The 23493-nt window shown below is 45.2% G+C and overlaps 1 protein-coding gene across 2 annotated transcripts in view; it reads right to left on the bottom strand.

Moving 5' to 3' along the window:
* The window catches only part of RXRG (retinoid X receptor gamma), a 60212-nt gene extending 37131 nt beyond the window's left edge, over positions 1 to 23081 (bottom strand). For both annotated transcript variants that reach the window (XM_055587210.1, XM_055587211.1), the window contains exons 1-2: positions 22757 to 23081; positions 5301 to 5548 (exon numbers count right to left, since the gene is read on the bottom strand). In XM_055587210.1, coding sequence (XP_055443185.1) covers positions 5301 to 5548; positions 22757 to 22805 — 297 coding nt within the window. In that variant the 5' untranslated portion in view covers positions 22806 to 23081. The remainder of the gene's footprint in view (positions 1 to 5300; positions 5549 to 22756) is intronic.
* Positions 23082 to 23493: the final 412 nt, after the last annotated feature.

Here is a 23493-nt window from a genome sequence, read left to right as displayed (position 1 = left end):
CCAAAAAAAAAAAAAAAAAGATGTTAAGGATGATGTGCTATTAACAAATGAATAAAAGATGGATGTTGAGCAGGCAAAAAAAAAATATATATATATAGGGTCTTTTTTTTTTTTTTACAAAGTAATAGTAGGTTATAAAAATGAAAATTAAAGGAGTAATAGAGGACTTAAAAATTTTAAAAAAATTTAAAAAAAAAGAATATCGTAAAAATAGTAAAAATATATCTAGGACTTTCTCTGGTGTTGTCGTGGGCAGTATGGGGTCAGTTCATTTTTGGACAGTTCCTTGGTCTGGCTTATATTCTCAAGATCTATAGGCCCTTTCTATGTAGTCAGTACTAACTACAGGGTTTTAATCTATTGCACCAGTCACTTCCAAGGTGGTTCCCTCTGTTTTAGCTTCTTCTGTTTGCTGGTCTCTTCAGTGTCTGATTTCCGCCCTGACACAAGGGGGCGGTGGTGGACACTTTTTTTAGGCTCACTTGTTCAGTCGCACTGTGGGGAGGGAGGGACGCTGCAAACAAATAACACTGGCGTGTGCTTGCAGTGTCTCAGCCACACTGGGCCTGCCCCCGCTCACGGCACATGTGCCCTCCCTGCCCACACTGCTCAGGCACTAGGTTGCTCCGCCAGGAACCGTCCGAGGCTGGCCCTGGGCTGCGTGCACCTCCCAGGTCTAAGCTGCTCAGGTTCAGGCACTCGAGTAGTCCTCAGAGGTGCAGACTCGGTTGGGCCTGTGTTTTGTGCCCTTCCCAGGTCCCAGCAGCTCAGGTGACCAGGTGTTTGGCGAGCACGGTCATTGCGACTTATCGCCTCCCTCGTCCCTGCTGCTTGGTTTTCTGGGTGTACAACTGGCGCACCTTCTCAGGTGGACATTGACCGTCCAGAACCCCAAGAAGTCTTAGTTAGCAAAGAAGCCTGCTTGCAGTTTGGTAGATAATGTCTCTCTGGGGCTGCGATTGCCCCCTTCTGGCTCTGGCTGCCTGTCACCAGAGGGGGATAGTCTGCAGCCAGCCAGTTCTGTTCAGTCCTTTGTTCTGTGCATGGGCCTGGCAGTGTCTTAGGTTAGGGCTTTTCACGTGGTAGCTATCCCACAGTCTGGTTTGCTAGCCCAAGTTAGTTCGTTCAGATTGCCCTCAGAGCATTCAGGCCTGGTCCTTAATCTAAGCAATGCAGCCCACGCTTCCCTGCCCAGCCCCTGCTTGCTAGTGGTGGGTGCAGGCGTCTGCGCTGCTTCTCCGCTGGGGGAGTTACCATTGGGCTCATAATCTGTGGGTTTTAATTATGTACTTATTTTTCCTCCGTTATGTTGCCCTCTGTGCTTCCAAGGCTCGCCACAGACTTGGAAGTGAGAGTGTTTCCTGGTGTTCGGAAACTTCTCTCTTTTTAAGACTCCCTTCCGGGGACAGAGCTCTATCCCTACTCTGTCCCTACCTCTTTTGTCTCTTTTTTTGTCTTTTATATTTTTTTCCTACCTCCTTTCGAAGACAATGGGCTGCTTTTCTGGGTGCCTGATGTCCTCTGCCGGCATTCAGAAGTTGTTTTGTGGAATCTACTCAGCATCTAAATGTTCTTTTGATGAATTTGTGGGGGAGAAAGTGGTCTCCCTGTCCTATTCCTCCACCATCTTAGAACCGCCCCCCTCCTCTTTCATTTTCATCAAGAGGCTCTTTAGTTCTTGCTTTCTCCCATGAGGGTGGTATCATCTGCATATCTGAGGTTATTGATATTTCTCCCAGCAATCTTGAGTCCAGCTTGTGCATCATCCACCCGGGCATTTCAAATGATATATTCTGCATATAAGCTAAATAAGCAGGGTGCCAATACACAGCCTTGATGTACTCCTTTCCCAATTAGGAACCAGTCTGCTGTTCCATGTCCAGTTCTAACCATGGCTTCTTGACCTGTATACAGATTTCTCAGGAGGCACGTCAGGTGGTCTGATATTCCCATCTCTTGAAGAATTTTCCACAGTTTATTGTGATCCACACAGTCAAAGGCTTTGGTGTAGTCAATAAAACAGAAGTAGATGTTTTTTCTGGAGTTCTCTTGCTTTTTCAATGATCCAACAGATGCTGGCAATTTGATCTCTGGTTCCTCTGCCTTTTCTAAATCCAGCTTGAACATCTGGAAGTTCACAGTTCATGTATTGTTGAAGCCTGGCTTGAAGAATTTTGAGCATTATTTTGCTAGTGTGTGAGATGAGTCAAATTGTGCAGTAGTTTGAACATTCTTTGGCATTGCCTTTCTTTGGGATTGCAATGAAAACTGACCTTTTCCAGTCCTGGGGCCACTGTTGACTTTTCCAAATTTGCTTGCATATTGAGTGCAGCACTTTCACAACATCATCTTTTAGGATTTGAAATAGCTCAACTGGAATTCTGACACCTCTACTAGCTTTGTTCATAGTGGTGCTTCCTAAGGCCCACTTGACTTCACATTCCAGGATGTCTGGCTCTAGGTAACTGATCACACCATTGTAGTGTTACCTCGGTCATGAAGATCTTTTTTGTATAGTTTTCCTGTGTATTCTTGCCATCTCTTCTTAATATCTTCTGCTTCTGATAGGTCCATACCATTTCTGTCCTTTATTGAACCCATTTTTGCATGAAATGGTCCCTTGGTATCTCTAATTTTATTGAGGAGATCTCTAGTCTTTCCCATTTATTGTTTTCCTCTATTTCTTTGCATTAATCACTGAGGAAGGCTCTCTTATCTCTCCTTGCTATTCTTTGGAACTCTTCATTCAAAGGGTATACCTTTCCTTTCTCCTTTGCCTTTAGCTTCTCTTCTTTTCTCAGCTTTGTAAGGCCTCCTCAGACAACCATTTTGCCTTTTTACATTTCTTTTTCTTGGGGATGGTCTTGATCATGGCCTCCTGTACAATATCTCCTGTATAAAACCTCTGTCCATAGTTCTTCAGGCACTCTGTCTATCAGATCTAATCCCTTGAATCTATTTCTCACTTCCACTGTATAATCCTAAGGCATTTGATTTAGGTCATACCTGAATGGTCTAGTGGTTTTCCCTACTTTCTTAAATTTAAGTCTGAATTTGGTAATAAGGAGTTCATGATCTGAGCCACAGTCAGCTCCCAGTCTGGTTTTTTCTGACTATATAGAGCTTCTCCATCTTTGGCTGCAAAGCAAATAATCAATCTGATTTTGGTATCAATCATCTATTGATATCCATGTATAGAGTTTTCTCTTGTTTTGTTGGAAAAGGATGCTTGCTATGACCAGTGCATTCTCTTGGCAGTTCTCAAAAGCCAATTCTGTTAGCTTTTGCCCTGCTTCATTCTGTACTCCAAGGCCAAATTTGCTTGTTATTCCAAATATCTCTTGACTTCCGACTTTTGCATTCCAGTCCCCTATAATGAAAAGGACATCTTTTTTGGGTGTTAGTTCTAGAAGATCTTGTAGGTCTTCACACAACCATTCAACTTCAGCTTCTTCAGCATTACTGGTTGGGGCAAAGACTTGGATTACTGTGATATTGAATAGTTTGCCTTAGAAATGAACAGATTTCATTTTGTCATTTTTGAGATTGCACCCAAGTACTGCATTTTGGACTCTTTTGTTGACCATGATAGCTACTCCATTTCTTCTAAGGGATTCTTGCCCACAGTAGTAGATATAAGGGTCATCTGAGTCCATTCCAGTCCATTTTAGTTCACTGATTCCTAAAATGTCGATGTTCACTCTTTCCATCTCCTGTTTGACCACTTCTAATTTACCTTGATTCATGTACCTAACATTCTAGGTTCCTATGTAATATCGCTCTTTACAGCATTGGACTTTACTTCCATCACCAGTCACATCCACAACTGGGTGTTGTTTTCACTTTGGCTCTGTCTCTTCATTCCTTCTGGAGTTATTTCTCCACTGTTCTTCAGTAGCATATTGGGCACCTATCAACCTGGGGAATTCATCTTTCAGTGTCCTATCTTTTTGTCTTTTCATACTGTTCATGGGGTTCTCAAGGCAAGAATACTGAAGTGGTTTGCCGTTCCCTTCTCCAGTGGACCACGTTTGGTCAGAACTCTCCACCATGACCTGTCCATCTTGGGTGGCCCTACACAGCATGGCTCATGGTTTCATTGAATTAGACAAGGCTATGGTCCATGTGATCAGTTTGATTAGTTTTCTGTGATTGTGGTTTTCATTCCAATAGACTATACAATCCATGGAGTTCTACAGACCAGAATCCTGGAGAGGGTAACCTTTCCCTTCTCCAGGGGAATCTTCCCAACCCAGGGATCATATCCAGGTCTCCTGCTTTGCAGACAGATTCCTTACCAGTTGATCCACACAGGAAGCCCAAAAAGAAAATGAAGCGCCTCAGTCGTGCCCAACTCTTTGTGACCCTATGGACTGTAGCCTGCCAGGCTCCTCCATCCATAGGATTTTCCAGGCAAGAATACTGGAGTGGATTGCCATTTCCTTCTCCAGGGTGTCTTCCTGACCCAGGGACTGAACCCAGGCCTACTGCATTGCAGGCAGACTATTTACCTGAGCCACCAGGGGATCTAGAACTTTCCTAGACAACACATAAACTTGTAAGAAAATAATTGTGTGCTTTTGTAAGCCATGGCAATTTGGGGATTGTCTGTTATGCAGCATCATTGAAGCAATAGCTGAGCACTACAAGAAGTGAGGGTTGATGATCTCAGTATAACATTGCTAGAAGGAAATAAGCAGCATCTGGCCAACCTGTAGTTTTCTTAGAGCAGCAAAGCAATGTCTACCACACATACACATCCTTGCCTCTGTTGCAGCAAAAGGCACTAGGAACTAAAGTTAGGGTTTTATCCCCCTGAGTTTTTGCAATCTTTGCCTCTATCTCAGAGATAACATGTATGCAACACAGTCTGCCTTGTTTTAGATTTATCCATGTGCAACACCTGCTTCTCAATGGGGAGCAAAGACCACATCCTGATCATTTCAGTATCACCTGCAGGATATAGAAAAGGACCAGGTAGTTCACTAACTTGAAAAATACCTAGTATTGAGTTGAGAAGGATCAAGGGGGTCCATCCCATGGAAGACAAACAGGCCCAAGAGCTGTTGAAATTACAGCCAGGACTGAACCATCAAAACTCTTGGACCATGAGGCATCATCAGTTCTCTGCAGCTGCCTGAGGATACACTCAATGAAGGTCTTGCAGGAGGGAAGCCTACACAGACAACCCAATTCCTTCACCAGCATGCATTAAGCACCTACTGAGTGCTGGCTCAGCACCAGGATGAAACTATTAAAAATGTCTGGAAAGACATTGAAGAAAATGGACGCACACCTACCTGAGAGCTAGGCGGGGCAACCAGATTGATTCCTGGAGGAGCTGCCAGTGCTCCCGAGGGTGGGCCCATGGCAGAAGTGATGACTCGATATGGAGAGCCCAGGGCATTGAGGGGGGTCCCCACTGCACTCAGAGTTCGCGGGGCACTCACTGGGGTGTCAGTGTAGCTGGGGTGGCTGTCCATGGGCTTCCCTGTGGACAAGGCTGCCGATGGACTCATGGACGTGGAGCCAGTATGGCCGGGAGAACCTGTAAGGAGAAAAAAAATCAAAGGTGATGGGAGGCCAGGGGAGCACAGGGATGGTGTGTGAGGACAGAGTCCCCTCCTTTTGTCTCCTGTATCATTCCTTCTTCTAGCCATACCTGCACACCTGTGAACTCTCACAGCTGGTAGAATAAAGGCCAGCAAAGACCAGGAAGGAGAAAGGACTTGTTATAGGACAGGTTCTCTGGTGCGCCACATGGAATGTGCCTTGAATTGTATCAGAACAACAATCGGGGCCATGGGGGACATAATCCACAAGTCCCCAGGCCGGGGGGACTGTGACCTGAGCCAGTCAGACAGGGACGGTAAGTCTATACCAAACTCCCAGGTGGGGGATGGAGTGGGCAGGTGTATGGGCTGCTCCCAGAATCCCCTGTTCAAACTCATTTTGCTCTGAGAACAAGGGTAGGGCTGAACCTCTATAGTCAGGAGAAATTCATTCATTCATATGTAATTACGAATTCATATGCACCATCTATTATGGTGTAGGTACCACATCAGATGCTAGCGACCACATCAGATGCTAGCGATTCAGAATTGAACAGAGAAGGCAATGGCACCCCACTCCAGTACTCTTGCCTGGCAAATCCCATGGACAGAGGAGCCTGGTAGGCTGCAATCCATGGGGTTGCGAAGAGTCAGATATGACTGAGTGACTTCACTTTCACTTTTCACTTTCATGCATTGGAGAAGGAAATGGCAACCCACTCCAGTGTTCTTGCCTGGAGAATCCCAGGGGTGGGGGAGCCTGGTGGGCTGCCATCTCTTGGGTCGCACAGAGTCAGACACAACTGAAGCGACTTAGCAGCAGCAGCAGAATCAATGGGAACACTGTGCCTGCTGTCAGGAACACATTCCATTATGATCACAGGGAAGGCAGAGGCTATTATCATGCCTTTCACTGTCTGTAGCTTTTGCAGTTTTAGTCCCATAAGGTTCTTATCCAATCTCTAGAGCGTAGGGTTAATCACTGCTTAGGGAAGAAGACTCAGGATGACTGGGCATAGCTCAGCGGCCACAGAGGCCCAGGAAGGCAAGTGCGACCAGGCCTGCCCAGACTGTTTCTCCTCTGGGGATAGGAAGCTTTGGCCACAAGCGTCTGTGAAATGGGCTCTGGACAGATGACATCTGGTACCTTTTTCCTAGAAAAGTTCAGCCCAAGTTCCCTCCTAGATGCAACTCAAGATAAAAGAAAAGAAGCATACCCAACTTCCATCTCAGAAGCCCAGCATGGAGCACTCTCTCCAGAAGAGAGGAGCTGTGAACTTTAGAGTCCACAGCAGCAGGGCAGAGACTCAGAGAACAGCAGAGCAGCCCACCAGGACTCACAGTGCCAGCTCCCTGTGTGGCTGGCATGCAAGAACAGATTCAGAATGAGCAGGTGCTAGGCTTCAGCTCGGCACCCATGCTGTCCTCGTGGATGGAACATGAGAGGGTTATGGGGAGAGGTGGTCAGTAAGCCTGGCCTGCCAGAGAAGTCATCCAACTCTCCACTTTCTCCTGGAGCCAAACTACAGGGCAGTCTTAAGCCTTTCAGAGACTTTTGTGGTACTTACATAGTACCAGGACTAGGATGCAGAGAGGGGGTACTCCCTTCACATTCTGGAGGGGAACGTGGAGCATCGGAGGTGTAACTGTGCAGCGATTCTTAAACATAAATATCTCACTAGAAAAATGTCAACCTGGAGTTTCCCTTGGAGCTTCTCCTAGCTTTATTGCTGTTTCATTTCCAAGTGGTGTCCAACTCTCAAGACCCCATGGACTGTAGCCTGCCAGGCTCCTCTGTCCATGGGATTTCCCAGGCAAGAATACTGGAGTGGGTTGCGATTTCCTTCTCCAGGGGATCTTTCTGACCCAGGAATCAAACCCATACGTCCTGCCTTGGAAGGCGGATGCTTTACCTGCTGAGCCATCAGGGAAGCCCACTCTCCTAGCTTAGTTAAGGTCTACTTGTAGAGAGAACAGTCACTCCTGTGTCTGAGGAGGCCAGAACCTTCCAGGAGTTTCAGTCTATCAGGGACACTTGTCTCATAAACAGATGAATCCCAATTGCCATGTTCCAAGTACCACAACTGAGGTGAACCACATGCTGTGGGTCCACAGAGAAGTGGCCAAAGGGTTTGAAGGGACAGGTGAGACACTTCTTGTGTGTCCTAAATAGCATCAGGCATTTTCCATACATTAACTTATTCTACCAATTTCCATACTTTAACTCATTCTATCTTGACAATAGGGCTATGAAGATCATCTCAGCCTTCTACAGATGAATGACAACTTAGGCTTAGCCTCACCCCCAGGCTGCTCCAAGTTCTGGGATAACTTGCTCCCACCTCCTTTGTCTAGAAGAAGTTTTTATTTCTCCTTCAAGGTCTAACTCAAGTATCACCTCCTCCAGGAAGTCTTCCCTGGTATTCTTAATCCGGTTTGATGCCCTTTTCTGTTGTTTATTTCCTTGTATTTTCCATTAAACTGAGAGGGAGAATGGTGTCTGTTTTTGTATCCTCACCACTAGCACGTTTCCCGGCACTAGCCAGGTAGCAAGCGCCAGATCCTAGATTCAAACTGTCAATCTGAAGCCCATGCTGTCTCCTGTGTGCTCTGTCAAGGACAGCAGAGACGATTTGGAGAGCCACCACATCACAAAGTACAGGCTGACTCAATGATGAAGTGATCTTGAGTTGAAAGTTCATCTGAAGGAGAGAGAAGGGGGCAACTTCCAAGAGCTCAAGCCAGAGAAACCAAAAATCTTCCCAGATGGTCACTGATCAGAAAGAAGAATTTTAGACTCCTCAGCAGCCCTGGAAGACTGTGATATTTAAAGAAGCCAATGTGTACCTTGAGCCTGCCACTAAGCTAACATGTGTCAGGTGAGTTAGGAGCCAGCCCAACCTGATGCGCGAGGAGCCGTGAACTTGGCTGGGATGACAGCTGCCCTTCCCCAAGCCATCTGAGGGAAACCGACTTTTCCTTCCCTGCGTGGACTTTCCAAAACTGATCCAAGGACCCTGCATATTCTACTCGAAATGGACCTCAGGGACTGTGCTTTTCATTTCTACATCCCCAGGCAGATGTCCAGTGCTTCACACCAGCCCAGAGCTATGGGATAGAAGGGAACAAGATTTTCCTTCACACAGTCATCAATCTGAGAGTTACCAAGGTATGCAGCCTGTAACACTGGTGATACGGAACATCTGAAGTGGTGTTTTAAGTGATACGTAGGCAAACGTTTAAAATATATTAATTGTTTTATATTCATTTTTACTGTCTCCCTCTGTTTATAGCAAGTGACTCTGCTTCCATCTTTTATATAAAACTATCTTCCTAAAAATCACTATTTAAGTTTTCAAAAAAAAGTAAACTGACCTCAGAAAATTTCTATGTACAAGAACATGTGATATGTTGAATATCATGAAAACAGTATGCAAAGGAATAATGTTTAAGAAACATGAACTGTAATTTGCTGTAGACAAAGGAGGGAGACATGGAGAATAACACAAAATTTCCAGTTCTGTTTTGTTTTGTGTTCATGAATTAAGTTTACTCTTTTTAAATTTTATTTTATATTGAAGTATAGTTGATTTATAATGTTGTGTTTGTTTCAGGTGTACGGCAAAGTGATTCAGTTATGTATAGACACTGATTTAATGTTTTGCAGCTATTATTATATGTAGTTATTTGTAACATCTAATACATATAGACAGATATGGAATTTAGCTTTTATTCCACATATAAAAATAAAGTATTGACTAGCTTGATCATTTACTTTAAAAAAAAAAAAGAAACATGAGCTGTACAAAAAATATGAAAATATGGACTTGGGGAAACTCACAAATTGTTTACAGAATAAAATGAGAGGATGTGAGAGAGATTTGAAATTTAAACTACATTATTTTTATTATATTTAATAATAATACAAATTAAGACAATGAGAAGATTCCTTGATTACTCAGTGATGGCAATGGCACATTGAGACAGAATGCAACAGCCAGTTAAAGTCAGATTTACCACAGCCTTTAAAATGTCTGCTGAGTCAATGGCCCAGAAGAGATGGGTATGTTATAACCATATTTTTATAAGAAAAATTCAAAAAGAAAAACACATCTTCACAAATTTTTATTCTTTGCCTCTCACAACGAATGACCACTGTTGCTTAGAAATAAATAGCTTTGCTTTTAGAAAAGGTGGAAAATAAAGATGAAAGTGTTGTTTAATGGAAAATGAATCCATTCTCCCAAATAGACACTAAAACATTCCTATCTAGGACATTTTTTATCAGTTTCTTCAGCTCTCACTTTTTTTTTTCCCCATGGCCATGTGGGAACTACAACTAGTACACATTTTCCAGAAGTTTGGTTTCTAGTCCAAATCCAAAGTCAAGGTTTTCTCTAATGCTTCTATCTGCCTCCTGTGAAGAGGTTGGGAGCCCAATTTTCCCAGCCTCCGCAGCCTATCAGCTTTGTTTGCTCCCTGACCACATGCCCTCTAGATCCTCATCAGTCCCTCATATTGTGCCCACTCTCAGATGTTCATTCTCTTTGCACAGCAATAATTTTTATAGAAATTAATTCATCTGATGGGAGAGGGATAGTTGACTTTCTCTGGACCTTCTCTTCTCTCCTGGCAACATACCAAAGAAATGCCTTTCATCTTCCAGGGCTCACTCTCCCCAATAAGAAGGCAGCACCTAGTGGCTTCTAAGATCCCTCCCAATGCTGTTCCATGAACACTGAGGTGGGTAGGACATAGCTCACTGGCATCTAAAAGAAGGATGTGGAGGTGGTGGTAGTCTGGAATGGTCGAGTAGAGGCCACTTGCCAAGGGGCCCCTGTCAGCATCAGCTGGACTGTGTTAACCCTTCAGGCTGTTTGGGATTCCAGATTGCAGTTTGAGATACTGACAGTGTCACCAGGAACCAAAGAGGTTATGGAATCTGCAAAGTGTTTGATTTTTGAAGTCCATGTGTATATTGTATGGGCATCTGGAGTGACATCTGTGTGGAATACAAGACTCTGAAGCTGCCCAAATGCCCTAGGTTGGATGGAGGTTGCATCACTTTCCAGTCACGTAGACCTGGGCCAGGAACTTGACCTCTCTGATCTAGCTTCCTCAGCCATAAATGGAGGTATCCATATCTAGCTCAGAAGTGCTAAAACCATATGAGACCGCTAGCCCAGGGGTAGCAGTTACAATTACTTACCGCACTATAAAGGTGGTGAGAGAGACCTATGTCTGGCTTGAATATTGTTGTAGAAGATTATGTAAATAGAGTTTAACCCAAGCCACACTAAGAGTAAATGTTCTATTAAGAACAGCTACCATCAGCCACTAGTCCGAACATACCAGTTGTTTATAATATTAACCACTCCTCTGAGCCCAGAGTGCCCCTCCATCATCCCAGCAACCTCAACTCTTCCCCTTGGACCCTCCAGATCTCCCCATTATCCATCACAACATGGAGATTTCCTCCATGCTAACTTCCATTCTGAATGCCTGATGCCCTACTGGCTATCACATATTTTAATTTTCATCACAATTATCATTGTGGTGTCTAGCACTGTGCCTGGAACACAGTAGATGCTCAAAAAATATTTGTTGACTGATCAATGAATGAGCTTCCCTGGTGGCTCAGATAGTAAAGAATCTGCCTACAACGTGGCAGACGTAGATTCGATCCCTGGGTTAGGAATATCCCCTGGAGAACGGAATGGCAACCCACTCCAGTATTCTTGCCTGGAGAATTCCATGGACAGAGGAGCCTAGTGAGTTATAGTCCATGGGGCCAAAGAGTGGGACACTACTGAGAGATTAAACACCTTCAATGAATGGAATAGTTATTTTGTTAACTGATACAACCATATAGGGAGTTCATCAGTAGAAATAATTTGCATGAGAAATCTATGTTCCTTATGTTTACCAAAATGAAAATCTCTGAAGTCTCTAGATAACAAATTGCATCTGTGTGTTGAGGGGGCACTTATTGAGAAAGAAAAGCCCAGGTACTTAGAACTACAGAATTCAACCAAGGCAAGGAAGTTGCTTAGCAACGTCATCCTCAGACAGTAAACATAAAATGTCAAGCATGAGTCTTTCTGATTGGCCAGACAAGGGAACAAATGGCTTGGCATTTCCACCCCTTAACTCCTGTGCCTGGGTAGAGAGTTCACTGTCCCATCCTCTGGATGAAATGGAAATTTAGGATAAATCATCAATAATGGTAACACTCAGCCACAGGGAAGGGGTCAGAGGTTAAAAAAAAAAAAAAAACTTGCTATTTCTAAGAGTCAGGACTCTCCATTAGAAACCAAAGGAACATCACGGGGCCGTATCCCAATCTACTTTCTGTCATGGTGGACACAATCTCACAACCAACTTGCCTCCTTTTCGCTAATGGAGGGATGTGTTACATAAGCCTAACAATCGTAGAATATTCAGAAACCTGACTTGTTCTTCCTAGTCAAAGGGAAACTTGTTCACACGTCTTTTCCCTACTTGGCTCATAATATACAGACAGGCTGCAAGGGAGGTAGGGAGGCCTGCAATATGAAGACACTCGAGTGACACTTAAATGTCATCTCCCCCGCTAAGTAAAAACAACAGATAATATTTATTAAGCAATTGCCATGAGCCAGACATAGATCCAAACACTTTACATATACTGACTTAATTCATCCCTACAAACCCCGTTAAGGTTACCAACTTTCATCCCTATTGTACAAATGAAAAACTGGGGGACAGAGAAATTAAATCACTTGCCCGAGAGAACATGGCTAGTACATTATACAAGTAGCATCTGATTCTAGGGCAAAGGCAGCAGACCAGGATTTTAACCCCAGCAGCACCATATACTATACTGGCTGCGTGGCTCCTTACAGCAGTTACTCAGGAGTACTCCTTCCTCTAGCTTCCCCGGGCCCAATTTTTGTCCCCAGCTCTGCCCTTCCTAACCCAACTGTGGCCTCTCTCAGGATTCTGGCTTGGTATTCTCTGTTTTAGATTTTTATTGGAGTATAGTAGATTTACAATGCTTAGTTTCAATTGTATAGCAAAGTGATTCAACTATACATATATTCACTCTTTTTTAGATTCTTTTCCCACGTAGGCCATTACAGAGTACTGAGTAGAGTACCCTATGCTATACAGTAGGTCCTTATTAGTTACCTATTTTATATATAGTAGTGTGTACATGACCTGGTACTTTCTGACTAAGATATATCCCTTCTGATTCTAGCCCCTCATATCAAACCCAAGCCCTGGTTTCCTTCATCAGGTAGGAAACCCAGACCTCAGTTCAACTCAGCTTTTTCCTCTCTCTTTCTTCCACAGAAGGGGCACTCAGATGCCCAGGATTGGCTGATATACATTTCTTATATTTAAACTGCTGTGGCATTTTCAAAACCACTTTCACATACTCGTCTGAGCTGTACCACCACTCTGAGACTGGACGGGAAAGTATTTTACAGGCACTGAACTCCACTTTTTAACAGATGTGGACATCACATTATTAGCTGAATTCTTACTGAGCGAGAAGCACAAGTAGAAACTGCATTTTTTAATGGGAAGCCTTCTCTGCTACCAACGTCCTTTCCGACTTTCTTAATGGGGAAAATGAAGACACATGATGGAGGTGGGAGCATGTGGGAGAAGAGACACTCCCTCGGCCCAAGTGGCTCAGCCTCCTTGGCCTCTCAGCAGGAATATGAGGACACAGGATGCAGCAGCTGATGAGCTGCGTGCAGCTCCAACCAGCCTGCCAGCCTGAGCCCACACAGCCTGACTCCTGCAAGCCCCACAGGAGGGCTGGCGGGTTGTTCGGGCTGGGGGCAGGGGCTTGCTTCTTCCAGTGCTTGGATGAGGGGGAGGGTGAGATTGGCGGCCCCTCCTCCCTCTCTGCCTCCACTCTCCCCTCCATCCCTCCTTCTCCCTCCATCCCCACCCCTTTCCCTAAAACCTGCAATGATGGAGGTAGTGAAAAGCAGCAAAGATTGATAATCAGCCTCATTATTACCAGCATTATATATAATTATAGCAAAACCTCACTCATTTGGATCAATTGAGAGAAAAATCAGTCTAAATTCATGACAAGTTGTCAGATTACTTTTAAATTACAATTTTATTACTTCTAAGTAACACACGTGAAGAGTTTGTGTTTCAAGTACCACAAGCTAATGGTTATTAAGTGGGGATTTTATAAAATCTGCTTTAAAAGATTCTTTTGTAATTAACACCCCATTAATATGCTAATGAGATTTCTACTATGCTTTCTTTTTAAATTGCTTAGAAACCAATGTAACTTAAAGAGGCTCAAGACTTCCAGTCTTACTTGCTTAACAAATCTTTTTTTGTTGTTATTTTTCATGAATGTGCAAATACAGACTAGTTCCAGCCATGATCAATTTAATCACCATTCCAAATTAATAATATCACAAATTAGTAAGGCCATGTTGTTTTGGGGTAGAAATCAGACTTTCAGGACTTGAGGAACCACTTCATTTTCTAGAGAAGTTGCATGACTTGGTCGTGCAGTCAGGGCAAAAACCCTGGGCCTTCTGCTCCCACGTCCAAGCTTATTCCATCCACTACATACTGCCTTGCATTCGTAAAACTCTTTATAATTGTCTGCTGTGTATTCCCATATCAATTATTGGTTCTGTCAGTCAAAAAAATGCTGGTTGAGGGCTCCTAACTGTGTACCAGGCTCCCTGCTGCTGTTGTTCAGTCACTCAGTCGTGTCCGACTCTTTGTGACCCCATGGACTGCAGCACGCCAGGCTTCCCTGTCCTTCACCATGTCCCAGAGTTTGCTCAAACTCATGCCCATTGAGTCAATGATGCCATCCCACCATCTCGTCCTCCCTGCTAGGTGCTACAGATATAGCAGGTCCTTGGAGGCCACTGTCTATTCCATCCAAGCTTCAGACTGACTCAGAGTACTTGGAAGGGAAGAAATTATCCTCATTAGACAGATTAGAAAACTGAGGTTTAGAATGATAAAGGGACCCTTTCAAGTAGTTGTTGTGAACTATTAAAGACCTAGAATCTGAGTTTAGTCTGGCACAATTTCTGTCAGCCTCTCTGCACATAATTAATGGCATTTTGCTTACATACCACCCTTCCCACCCAGGACCAAATTTGAACCTTGCTGGTACAGATGGATATTGTGCCATCCCCAACGTATTGGAGGCACAAGGGGTTACTAGAGAGTAGGGGCTCCACCAAACAGGACCAGCTGTCTGTCCCTTTAAACCAAATCCATGCACTGGTACTTCCATGTACCAGCCCATGAAGACAAAGGCCAGGAAGTGCTCCAGGCATTGACTTACAGTGCCCCCTCTAACCCCTTGTTCCTGAAGTCCTTGAACACCAATTCTGCCCACACCCAGCTCTTGAATCCATGACTTCAATCTCTTTCTCTGTATCTGTAGGCTTCTTGTTCACATTCTGAGGGGATCTTCCTTACCCAGAGATCAAACCCTGGTCTCCTGCATTGCAGCAGATTCTTTACTGTCTGAGCCAAGAGGGAAGTCTCAAACAAATCATCAGTTCAGTGTGTCATTAGAGCATGCTTAGTTGCTCATTCATGTCCAACTTTTTGTGACCCTTTGGACTGTATCCTGCCAGGCTCCTCTGTCCATGGGATTTTTCAGGCAGGAATATTAGAGTAGGTTGCGATTTCCTCCTCCAGGGTATCCTCCTGACCCAGGGATCTAACCCACATCTCCTGTGTCTCCTGCATTACAGGCAGATTCCTTAACCACTTGGCCATTGTAAAGCCCATGCTCTCCCTAGCCTCTCGATATGAACTGTCATCTAAAGATTGTATAGTTATTTTAAAATATGGTGAACCATAGAGCAGAAATAGAGACATAGACATAGAAAACAAATGTATGGGTATAAAGGAGAAACGGGTGGGATGGGAAGAATTGGGAGATTGGGATTGACTTACATAAACTATTGATACTGTGTATAAAACAGAAAACCAATGAGAACATACTGCCTGGCACAGGGAACTCAACTCAATGCACTGTGGGGACCTAAATGGGAAGGAAATCCAAAAAGAAGGGATATATGTTTATGGATAGCTGCTTCACTTTGTTGTACAGCAGAAACTAACACAGCATTATAAAGCAACTGTACTCCAATAAAAATTAATTTAAAAATACAGAGAACCATATCCTCTCCACTGGGTAATGGACATGGTATTATTTGTTCTCAGGTCCTAAATATCTAAATTCCTTGGACCATTTTCAACTTCAGCCCCAAAAAACATCTCCAGGAATAAATCATCTCCAACTGTCCTACAGACTTCAGAACTTGTAACTGGTTTATATACTCCTTCAGAACAGAGGATGAGTCTTAATTCTTGGACCAATTCTTGGGCCAATGTTTGCTGCTAAGTCTCCATACTCCTTACCTACTGTGTCCTTGGCAGTGTATTGATTGATATAATGGGTGTATAGAAATGTAAGTAGTAACCTCAGTGTTTGTAACCTTGGACCCTTGAGTTAATTCTTTTCTTGATTGACCCCACCTCACCTTTGCCCTATAGGAATGCAGCTTTGTCCAATGCTTTTTTGGAGGCTGGTGCCTGACTTTGGAATAATCACCTTTAGAGAAAAATAAGTTTCTTAAAATGTTAACAGGCCTCCTGGCCAGAAGATGATGTAAATCACCTGAACTTTTGCATATGATAAGTTTGAAAGCCTGGCTTCGATTAGAACCAGGAACTGCTGTCCTTGCATGACTCCACCCCTTCCCCCATTATCCTCTATGCACAACTTTAGGTATAAAAACTACTTTGGAAAATAAAGTGCGGGCCTTGTTCACCGAAACTTGGTCTCCCCATGTCGCTCTCTCTCTCAAATTCTGGCTGAGTCTCCATCTGGAGTGCGGAACCCGCCATGCTTGCTAATTATGCCTGGGCTTCTAAGATCCGACCAGGGAGGCCTCAGTGTCTCCTCTCCTTCGGGAGAACGGAAGGACGCCTGCGGCCTACGTAAGTGGTGCAAACTTCTTGTCTTGAAGTTTTATTGGTCTCCCGTGTAAACCAAGCTATTCAGCCTCTTTTCTCCACTGAATTTTCCTACTGAGCTATCCTCATTCTATTACTCTTTATATCTTGGATAAATATTTATAAATAAATAGGTCGCCGACGCCGTCCCTGCTTCGAATACCCTGGATCAGCTGGGGCTGGACCCCGGCAGTGTCCTACACAACCCTTGCATAAACCAGATGCTGAGGCAAAATGTGCTACCTGAAAGACTGATAGGCCCTCCTGGAGCGGTCTGGAATATTATTTCCCTCCTGGTGATCTCTAACTTTTGCTCTGTTCCCTATGTCACTAGGACTGAGAAAACACAGGTATCATGAGCCCCAAGCTTTCCAAGATTGCTTCCCCATGACATTAGGGACCAACCAAAGGAGAGACAAAAGAGATGCTGAGTCACAGAAATGCAACCTAGGCAACCAGCCTAGAAGGAACATCCCAACATATTTATCAGGCACTTTCTTTACTGCTCCTCTGACTACTTGTAAATGTATTTTGAGTAAAAGATCACAAGCTTTTCCATTTTTTAAGCTCAGATGCTGAATTCTAAAATCCCAATAGAAATTTGAGCTTGGTCTTGAACCTGCAGACTCTTGCCCTCTCCCTCACTCCTTTCTCAGTTGCAGTATCTGATAAAAGGAGCCAGCAGGCCCAGGCTGTGCAATTTGAAGTTGAGGAAACTCAGGGGAGTATGAGTCACTAAGGACACTGGGCTGGGGTGAGGGCATCCTAAAGATTATAGGGATGGGAGGTCCCAGGCCACTGCCCTCTTTCTGCCACATCTCATAAGTGTCTGTCCTGGAATGATTTGCTAAAATACAATTTTCTGTAACTGGCCCAGAATTGATGCCTTATTAACTTCACTTTGTCAGCCTCTCATAGTACACAGTCTGACACTTTAAGAACAGGCATGCCTCCTCTAAGAAAAACCTACATACAAAATTTAAGCTGAATATACTACCATAGTCTCCACGTTTTCTGAAGTAGGAAAGAGAAACAAACTTTTATTGTGTGTTTACAATTTTCCAGCCTTTGTTTTATTGAATCCCTACACTGTGGAATGTTAACCGTTGACCCTGTATAGTTGGTAGTATTGTTATTTCACCAAGACATGAGGCGAAGGCTCTCTGTGGCTTAGCCTCCCTCCACGTTTCTTTCTGCCACCACAGGTGGCCCCCAAGGGCGCTCAGGAGAACCCAGTTTGTAGAGCATAAGTAGCCACAGGTCCCAGGCAAGCCCCACCTGCATTCCCTGGTGTCCTCATCTGTAACTGATGGGTCCATTCAGATGAGCTACAAGTCTTTTTCTGGCTTTAAAGATTCAGCTCTTGCAGGGAAGCCGGGGTGGGAGTAGGGGGTAGAGGAGGGGTGAAGAGCTGTTCAGAGCTAGTGTTGTTATTCACTGCTAACTGGGAGACAATCAAAATAGTACCAAAACTTCTCTGGAATGATCCTCTAGGAGTAGGCCAACATAATCAACACAGCACATCCCCATGCATTAGCTTATACGTTTGACCACAGCCACTTCCCCATCACAACAGAGGAGCTGAGCAGTTGTGACAGAGGCCATAACCAGCCACTGAACCAAGACCTGGGTCAGTCTCAAGACAGCCACCCAAACCCAGGCCTTCTAGAACAGTCGCATCTTAGATTCCCTGGGCCTCTGTGCTTTCTACTTTCCAATAAAAGAAAAAAATAGCAGCTTCCTCTGGGAGCCCCTGGCACCCCAGCCACCCAACTCTGGTGGCTAAGTTCTCTGCAGATACAGAAGCTACATAATGAGGGGAAGGAAGAGGTGGAGAATTTTGATTACTCTTTGCATAATTTCTTCCCCCAGTTGCTATTCAGCTCTCTATCTCTTGGTAAGATTGTAAATGTTTCAGAAAATAGTTTATACTAAATATACTCCTTCCTAAATCTCATAAACATTTATTCCTTCCTACATAAACCCTAACCACTTACCTCCATGGTAAGTCCCTATTAGCCACCCACACATTTGTGGAGGGGAAAAATATGTTCTGGCATACACATAAACACACACACACACCCTCCTCCCACATCCTCATATTGCCCTCCACACACAGACACACACACACACTCACACACACACACCTCCAACTCAACCCCTCCTCTACGGCTATTCTTACGTAAGAAGGGGACTATTCTACACAAGTGGTCAGACTCAGTAGATTCGGGCTCTTACAAATCATTAGACCCCCAGGGAAAAAGTGAAAGTGTTAGTTGCTCAGTTGAGTCCAACTCTTTGCAACCCCTTGGACTGTAGCCCACCAGGCTCCTCTGTCCATGGGATTCTCCAGGCAAAAATACTGTAGTGGATAACCATGCCCTTCTCCAGGGGGTCTTCCTGACCCAGGAAGATCTCTTGCATTGCAGCCAGATTCTTTACCACTGAGCCACCAGGGAAGACCCAGGCCCCCAGAATAAGCCAGCAACTAATTCTCCAGAGGCCACCATTGCGCCTGAGTGACTGCTAAGTTACCGTGTACTTTACTCCTCAAGGCCAGGCTCCTGTGTCTACAGCTGCTAGGCAGTGGCGTGACTGGCTTGGGGTTCCTCATCCCTTCAAGGGATGTCCTGCTGCCTTAGCTTCCTGTGGCAACTCTGTGGCCCACAGAAGTTGTGAGAGGCAGCTCAGCACCGCTTGGACTCAGGAACAGACTGCCTGGGTTCAAAGCCTTGGCTGTGCCATTTTCCAACTCTGGGACCTTAAAGTGAGTTATTGCAGCTTACCATGCCTCAGTTTCCTAATCTATAAAGGGAGTGTAATAATGATGGTAATAATACCCACTCAAGGAGTTGTCATGAGGATTAAATAAGATGATAATGGTGAAGTGCTTACAATGGTAGTGGGCACTTAGTAAGTGCTACTGTGTGCTTGTTAAATGAAATGAGACAAGTCCCCTCTCCCCTGATCTCCTTTTCACCCTGAGGATTACTGCACAATTGGAAGGGGGATTACAGGATTTGTTCTGCCATCTTCTTAGAGGCTGCAACTGTCTCATCCAGGCAAACAAATCTCTTACTGGGCAGCTGGCAGAAAAAAAGAAGAGAAAGGTTCTTACCTCATCACATGGGAGAGACTAGAGCTAGGCAAGTGGGCACCTTGGTGGGGCCAATGCAACCCAGCTAGTCCCCACCCTGTGGCCAGTTTTCCCAGTATCTTGTTCACTGATGGGAGGATGGTCTGATATCTGGTAAGCACAGCCCAGACACAAATCCCAGGTGTTATTTCCCAAGGGTGACATTGCTTCCCTAGAGATTCTCAGAAATCACGGGAGCCCTCTGCGGTTCCACTTGCTAATACATAAAAGGGCAGAGGTTATACACTAAATAATTTAATATGTGTGGTGCAACTTGCCTTATTGGAGCAAAAGGAGTGAGAGACTGTAGGCTACGTCTGCTTCAGACTTCAGGTCTCCCCAGCACCTGCAGGGGTGTCCTTCTCCCTCCCACCACCCTCCTCACCTCTGCAAGTTCTCAGGCAGACCTTCCTACAAATGGGGCCCTTACCTTTGCTCAATGTTTCTGCCTCTTAGCTGGCAAATACAAACACAATGGAAAACCTCAGTACAACTAAACCAAATAATTGTTCTCCTCCCTCAGGAATGGGGAGGAAAAGGAGCATCAGGGCAGACATTTCAACAGTCTAATCCTTCCCCTTCCCCCCATGGTTATATCAGCCTACTCTTGCATGGCCCAGCCATTGTGTTTCCTTTTATCTGAAACCTAATTACACTAAATACCAGAGCCCCCACAATTATGAAAATTTAAACCAGCAACGTATGAGGGTCTTTATGAATTTAATTTTATTTCCCCAGATTCCTAATTCGTTATTCTACAGTAATTTTTTATTTTTAAATTAATTTGCATGTTAGTACTTGGGCAGAATAGAGGGGACAAAAATATTAACTTTTATTAAACACCAAATATATAGACAACACTCTATATCTGCTTTTTCAAGCATTTGCATGTTTAATGCTCACAACATGGTCTGAGATGGGATTTTAAACTACATTTTAGAGATGAAGCTCAGAGAGGTTCAATATCTTGCCTAAGGTAACACAGCTAGTAAGTAAAAACCTGGGAACCAAACTCAGTTCTCTCTATATATATAGATAGAGAGATAGATAGATAGATATCTTTCATGCTCTTTTCACTGCATCAGATAGAAGGAATGCTATTAGAAGTTTGACTCAGGGGCTTTTCTAGAAGGGCTCTCCTCCTCAACCCTATATAACCTTAGCCTGCTACTGCCTTCCTTGAGGCCTCAGTTTACACATCTATATTAGGAGAAGACTAAGGCACTCTTTGAGGTCTCAGGATATTACAATCCCAAGATTCCAGACAGCAGCTCCCAGAGAATTTTGGACTAGACCTTCTTTCCTCAGACTGTCTCTTCCTACACCTGTCCACCTTCAATCCTTTTATTCACCCCAACCATCTCAGAGGGTCTCCTTGGCAGTTAAGAAGCCATAACCTCACAGACATCGAGGGTCCCAAGAATCTCATGGATAGGTATGTTCTTCAGACAACTGAACTCAGAAGGAAAAGGAAAAAGCGCTTCTCAGCTGAGAATGGGACCAAGATGGGAGTCAGGAAGGCTTTTCACAGCACCCAACTGTCTACTGAAGATCAGAGGTCCACTTCACAGCCTTGGCCACCACACTCGCTGGGTCACATCACAAGACTGGCCCCAGTAACTTCAACATTGTCTCCCCCAGAACGTGTGGCCAGGGTCCCTCACCCATCGGATCCAAGCAGCAACCTCCTTCTGCATCCAATGGTACACACACCATGCCGTATTACAATGTGTCTACGCAATGACAAGCTTGCCCAGTACAAATAGTACAGACTTTATCTCATGAATGTCTGTGTTACGAGCACCTAACTTCATGCTTGGTCCATAAAAACTGTCCAACGCATCCTGAATAAATAAGCAAACCCCATGGCTTAATGTCTCCAGGACAGGGACCCCATCCGCTTCCAGTGTCCCACCACACCTTATGGAGGGGCATGTCCAGTGGAATAGGCAAGCTTTGCTCCCAACCCTTCAGATGAATTGCCTATCTGTCCTCACAGGAGGTGGGGAGGGCAGGGACTTTTCAGTCCTCAAGACCTAACAAGAATTTCTGCTTTGTCGTGCCTGCCAGTGTCTGCTCTCCCCTTTGGCTCCTAAGAACCCAAACCTCCTGCCACCAGCTGACAAGTCAGAGGCAGTTGGTCAGCTGTTGGGCCTATTTACCCGAAGCTGGGCTACTGTGCTGCTTCTGTCACTGAGTCAAAGGAGCCTTGGGACCAAAGTGCCTGGGTGTGAGGGCGGCCCCTGGGAAGTGCCACCTGGCTGCCCTGCCTGGCTTGGCAACCTGGAGCTCCAGCTGCCTGTTCTCTCCTACGAGAGCCCAGATCCCCCTCCCACCACGCCCAGATCTGGACCCTCAGAGTGGAGGCGGTGGCAGTGACCCTGGAAGTGGAATTGGGGACAGCAGCAGGGGAGGGGACAAGAGGCTATTAGCAAATCAAAGGGGGAGAAAACAGAGGAAGGAAAACACGGTAGCAAATTAAAGCACTATGTTTTCTTCTTAAAAAATGCAATTCTAGGGAAATCTGCTTTTAAATAAAACAATCAGTCTGTTGTTGTGAACTATCCCAGGTACCCTTAATATTGACAAAACCTTTTCCGTCTTTTTTTTTTTTCTCATGGCAAGCTGGGTATTAGGTTCATCCCAGTAATTTCCTCTTACCTCTTCCATTCTTCACACCCCCACAAACCCACTGAGTTAGAACAATGCTCTCAGTCTACCTTTGTCTCAGACATACTCCCAAGCATGTTGGTTCAGGCTCTCCTTAGAATATCCCCATATCCTCCCATCTGTTCACTCATTCGAATGTGCAAACAGATCCTCACCTACAGACCGTTCTCTCCCACTGTCCCTCCCTCCCTCTCCCCATCCGTGCCCCTCACTCCTGCCCGCGCGCTCACACACACACTCACACGGAAACACACTATAGACGCAGATAAACACATATGCCTTCCTTCCCAATTCAATCCTAATCCAGTTATCCGGATCTCCCCACCTCCGCTCGGTCTCTCCAGACGGTCCCGGCGTTGAAGCCGTGTGAAATACTCACCTCCAAAGCCTGTGGGAAACTTCATGAAGTGAGAATAATTTCCATACATGTTGACTCTTCAGTTCATAGTCCTCCCGGGCGCGTCTGCTCAGTGGCTCGGCCTCTCCCTGCTCCCAGGCGCAGCCGGGCTCCCTTCAACTTGGGCTAACAAGAGTGGTCATCGCTTCCTAGCAGCCCGGGCAGCTCGGGCTGGGCCAGCCCTCTGGGATTAGTCAGGAATCTGCCTCTCGATCTGAGCGTCCACATCGTGCGTCGAGCCGGCGGTGGCGGCAGCAGCTGGTGCCTGTCAGTAATCACGCATAATGCCGCCGCCGCCGCTGCCACACTGCCACCGCCGCGCTGCCGCGGGAGGCAGATCCTGTTGCTAGTTTGATTAAGTCGGGGCAGGGCTGCTGCGTGCGACTCTTACAGCTCCCGGCTGGTCCCCAGAGGTCCCCACCGGTGGCACGATCTGTTATCTAGGAAGCCAATCGATGTGTGACTGACCCAGAGTAGGTCAGGACAGAGGAGGGGGAAGTGCGGAGGGACTCTTTAGATGTCTTTTCTTTGACTTGCACCCCCTCCCCCAAATCAATGGGGTTTTATTAAAATGGGTTTCTTCCCTATGGCTTCTAGCTATCCAATGCGCTTGGTGTTTGATCTGGGAAAGGAGGTGGGGATGGGGCGAAGAGGGAACAGACCCCTTCATAAACCCAAGATTGGCCAAGAGTGAGAGGTCCTCCCCAACTCTGGAAAAA

This window comes from Bubalus kerabau, chromosome 6 (assembly GCF_029407905.1).
Source record: "Bubalus kerabau isolate K-KA32 ecotype Philippines breed swamp buffalo chromosome 6, PCC_UOA_SB_1v2, whole genome shotgun sequence".
NCBI classification, from domain to species: Eukaryota; Metazoa; Chordata; class Mammalia; order Artiodactyla; family Bovidae; genus Bubalus; species Bubalus kerabau.
This window is presented reverse-complemented; position numbering and strand designations above follow the sequence as displayed.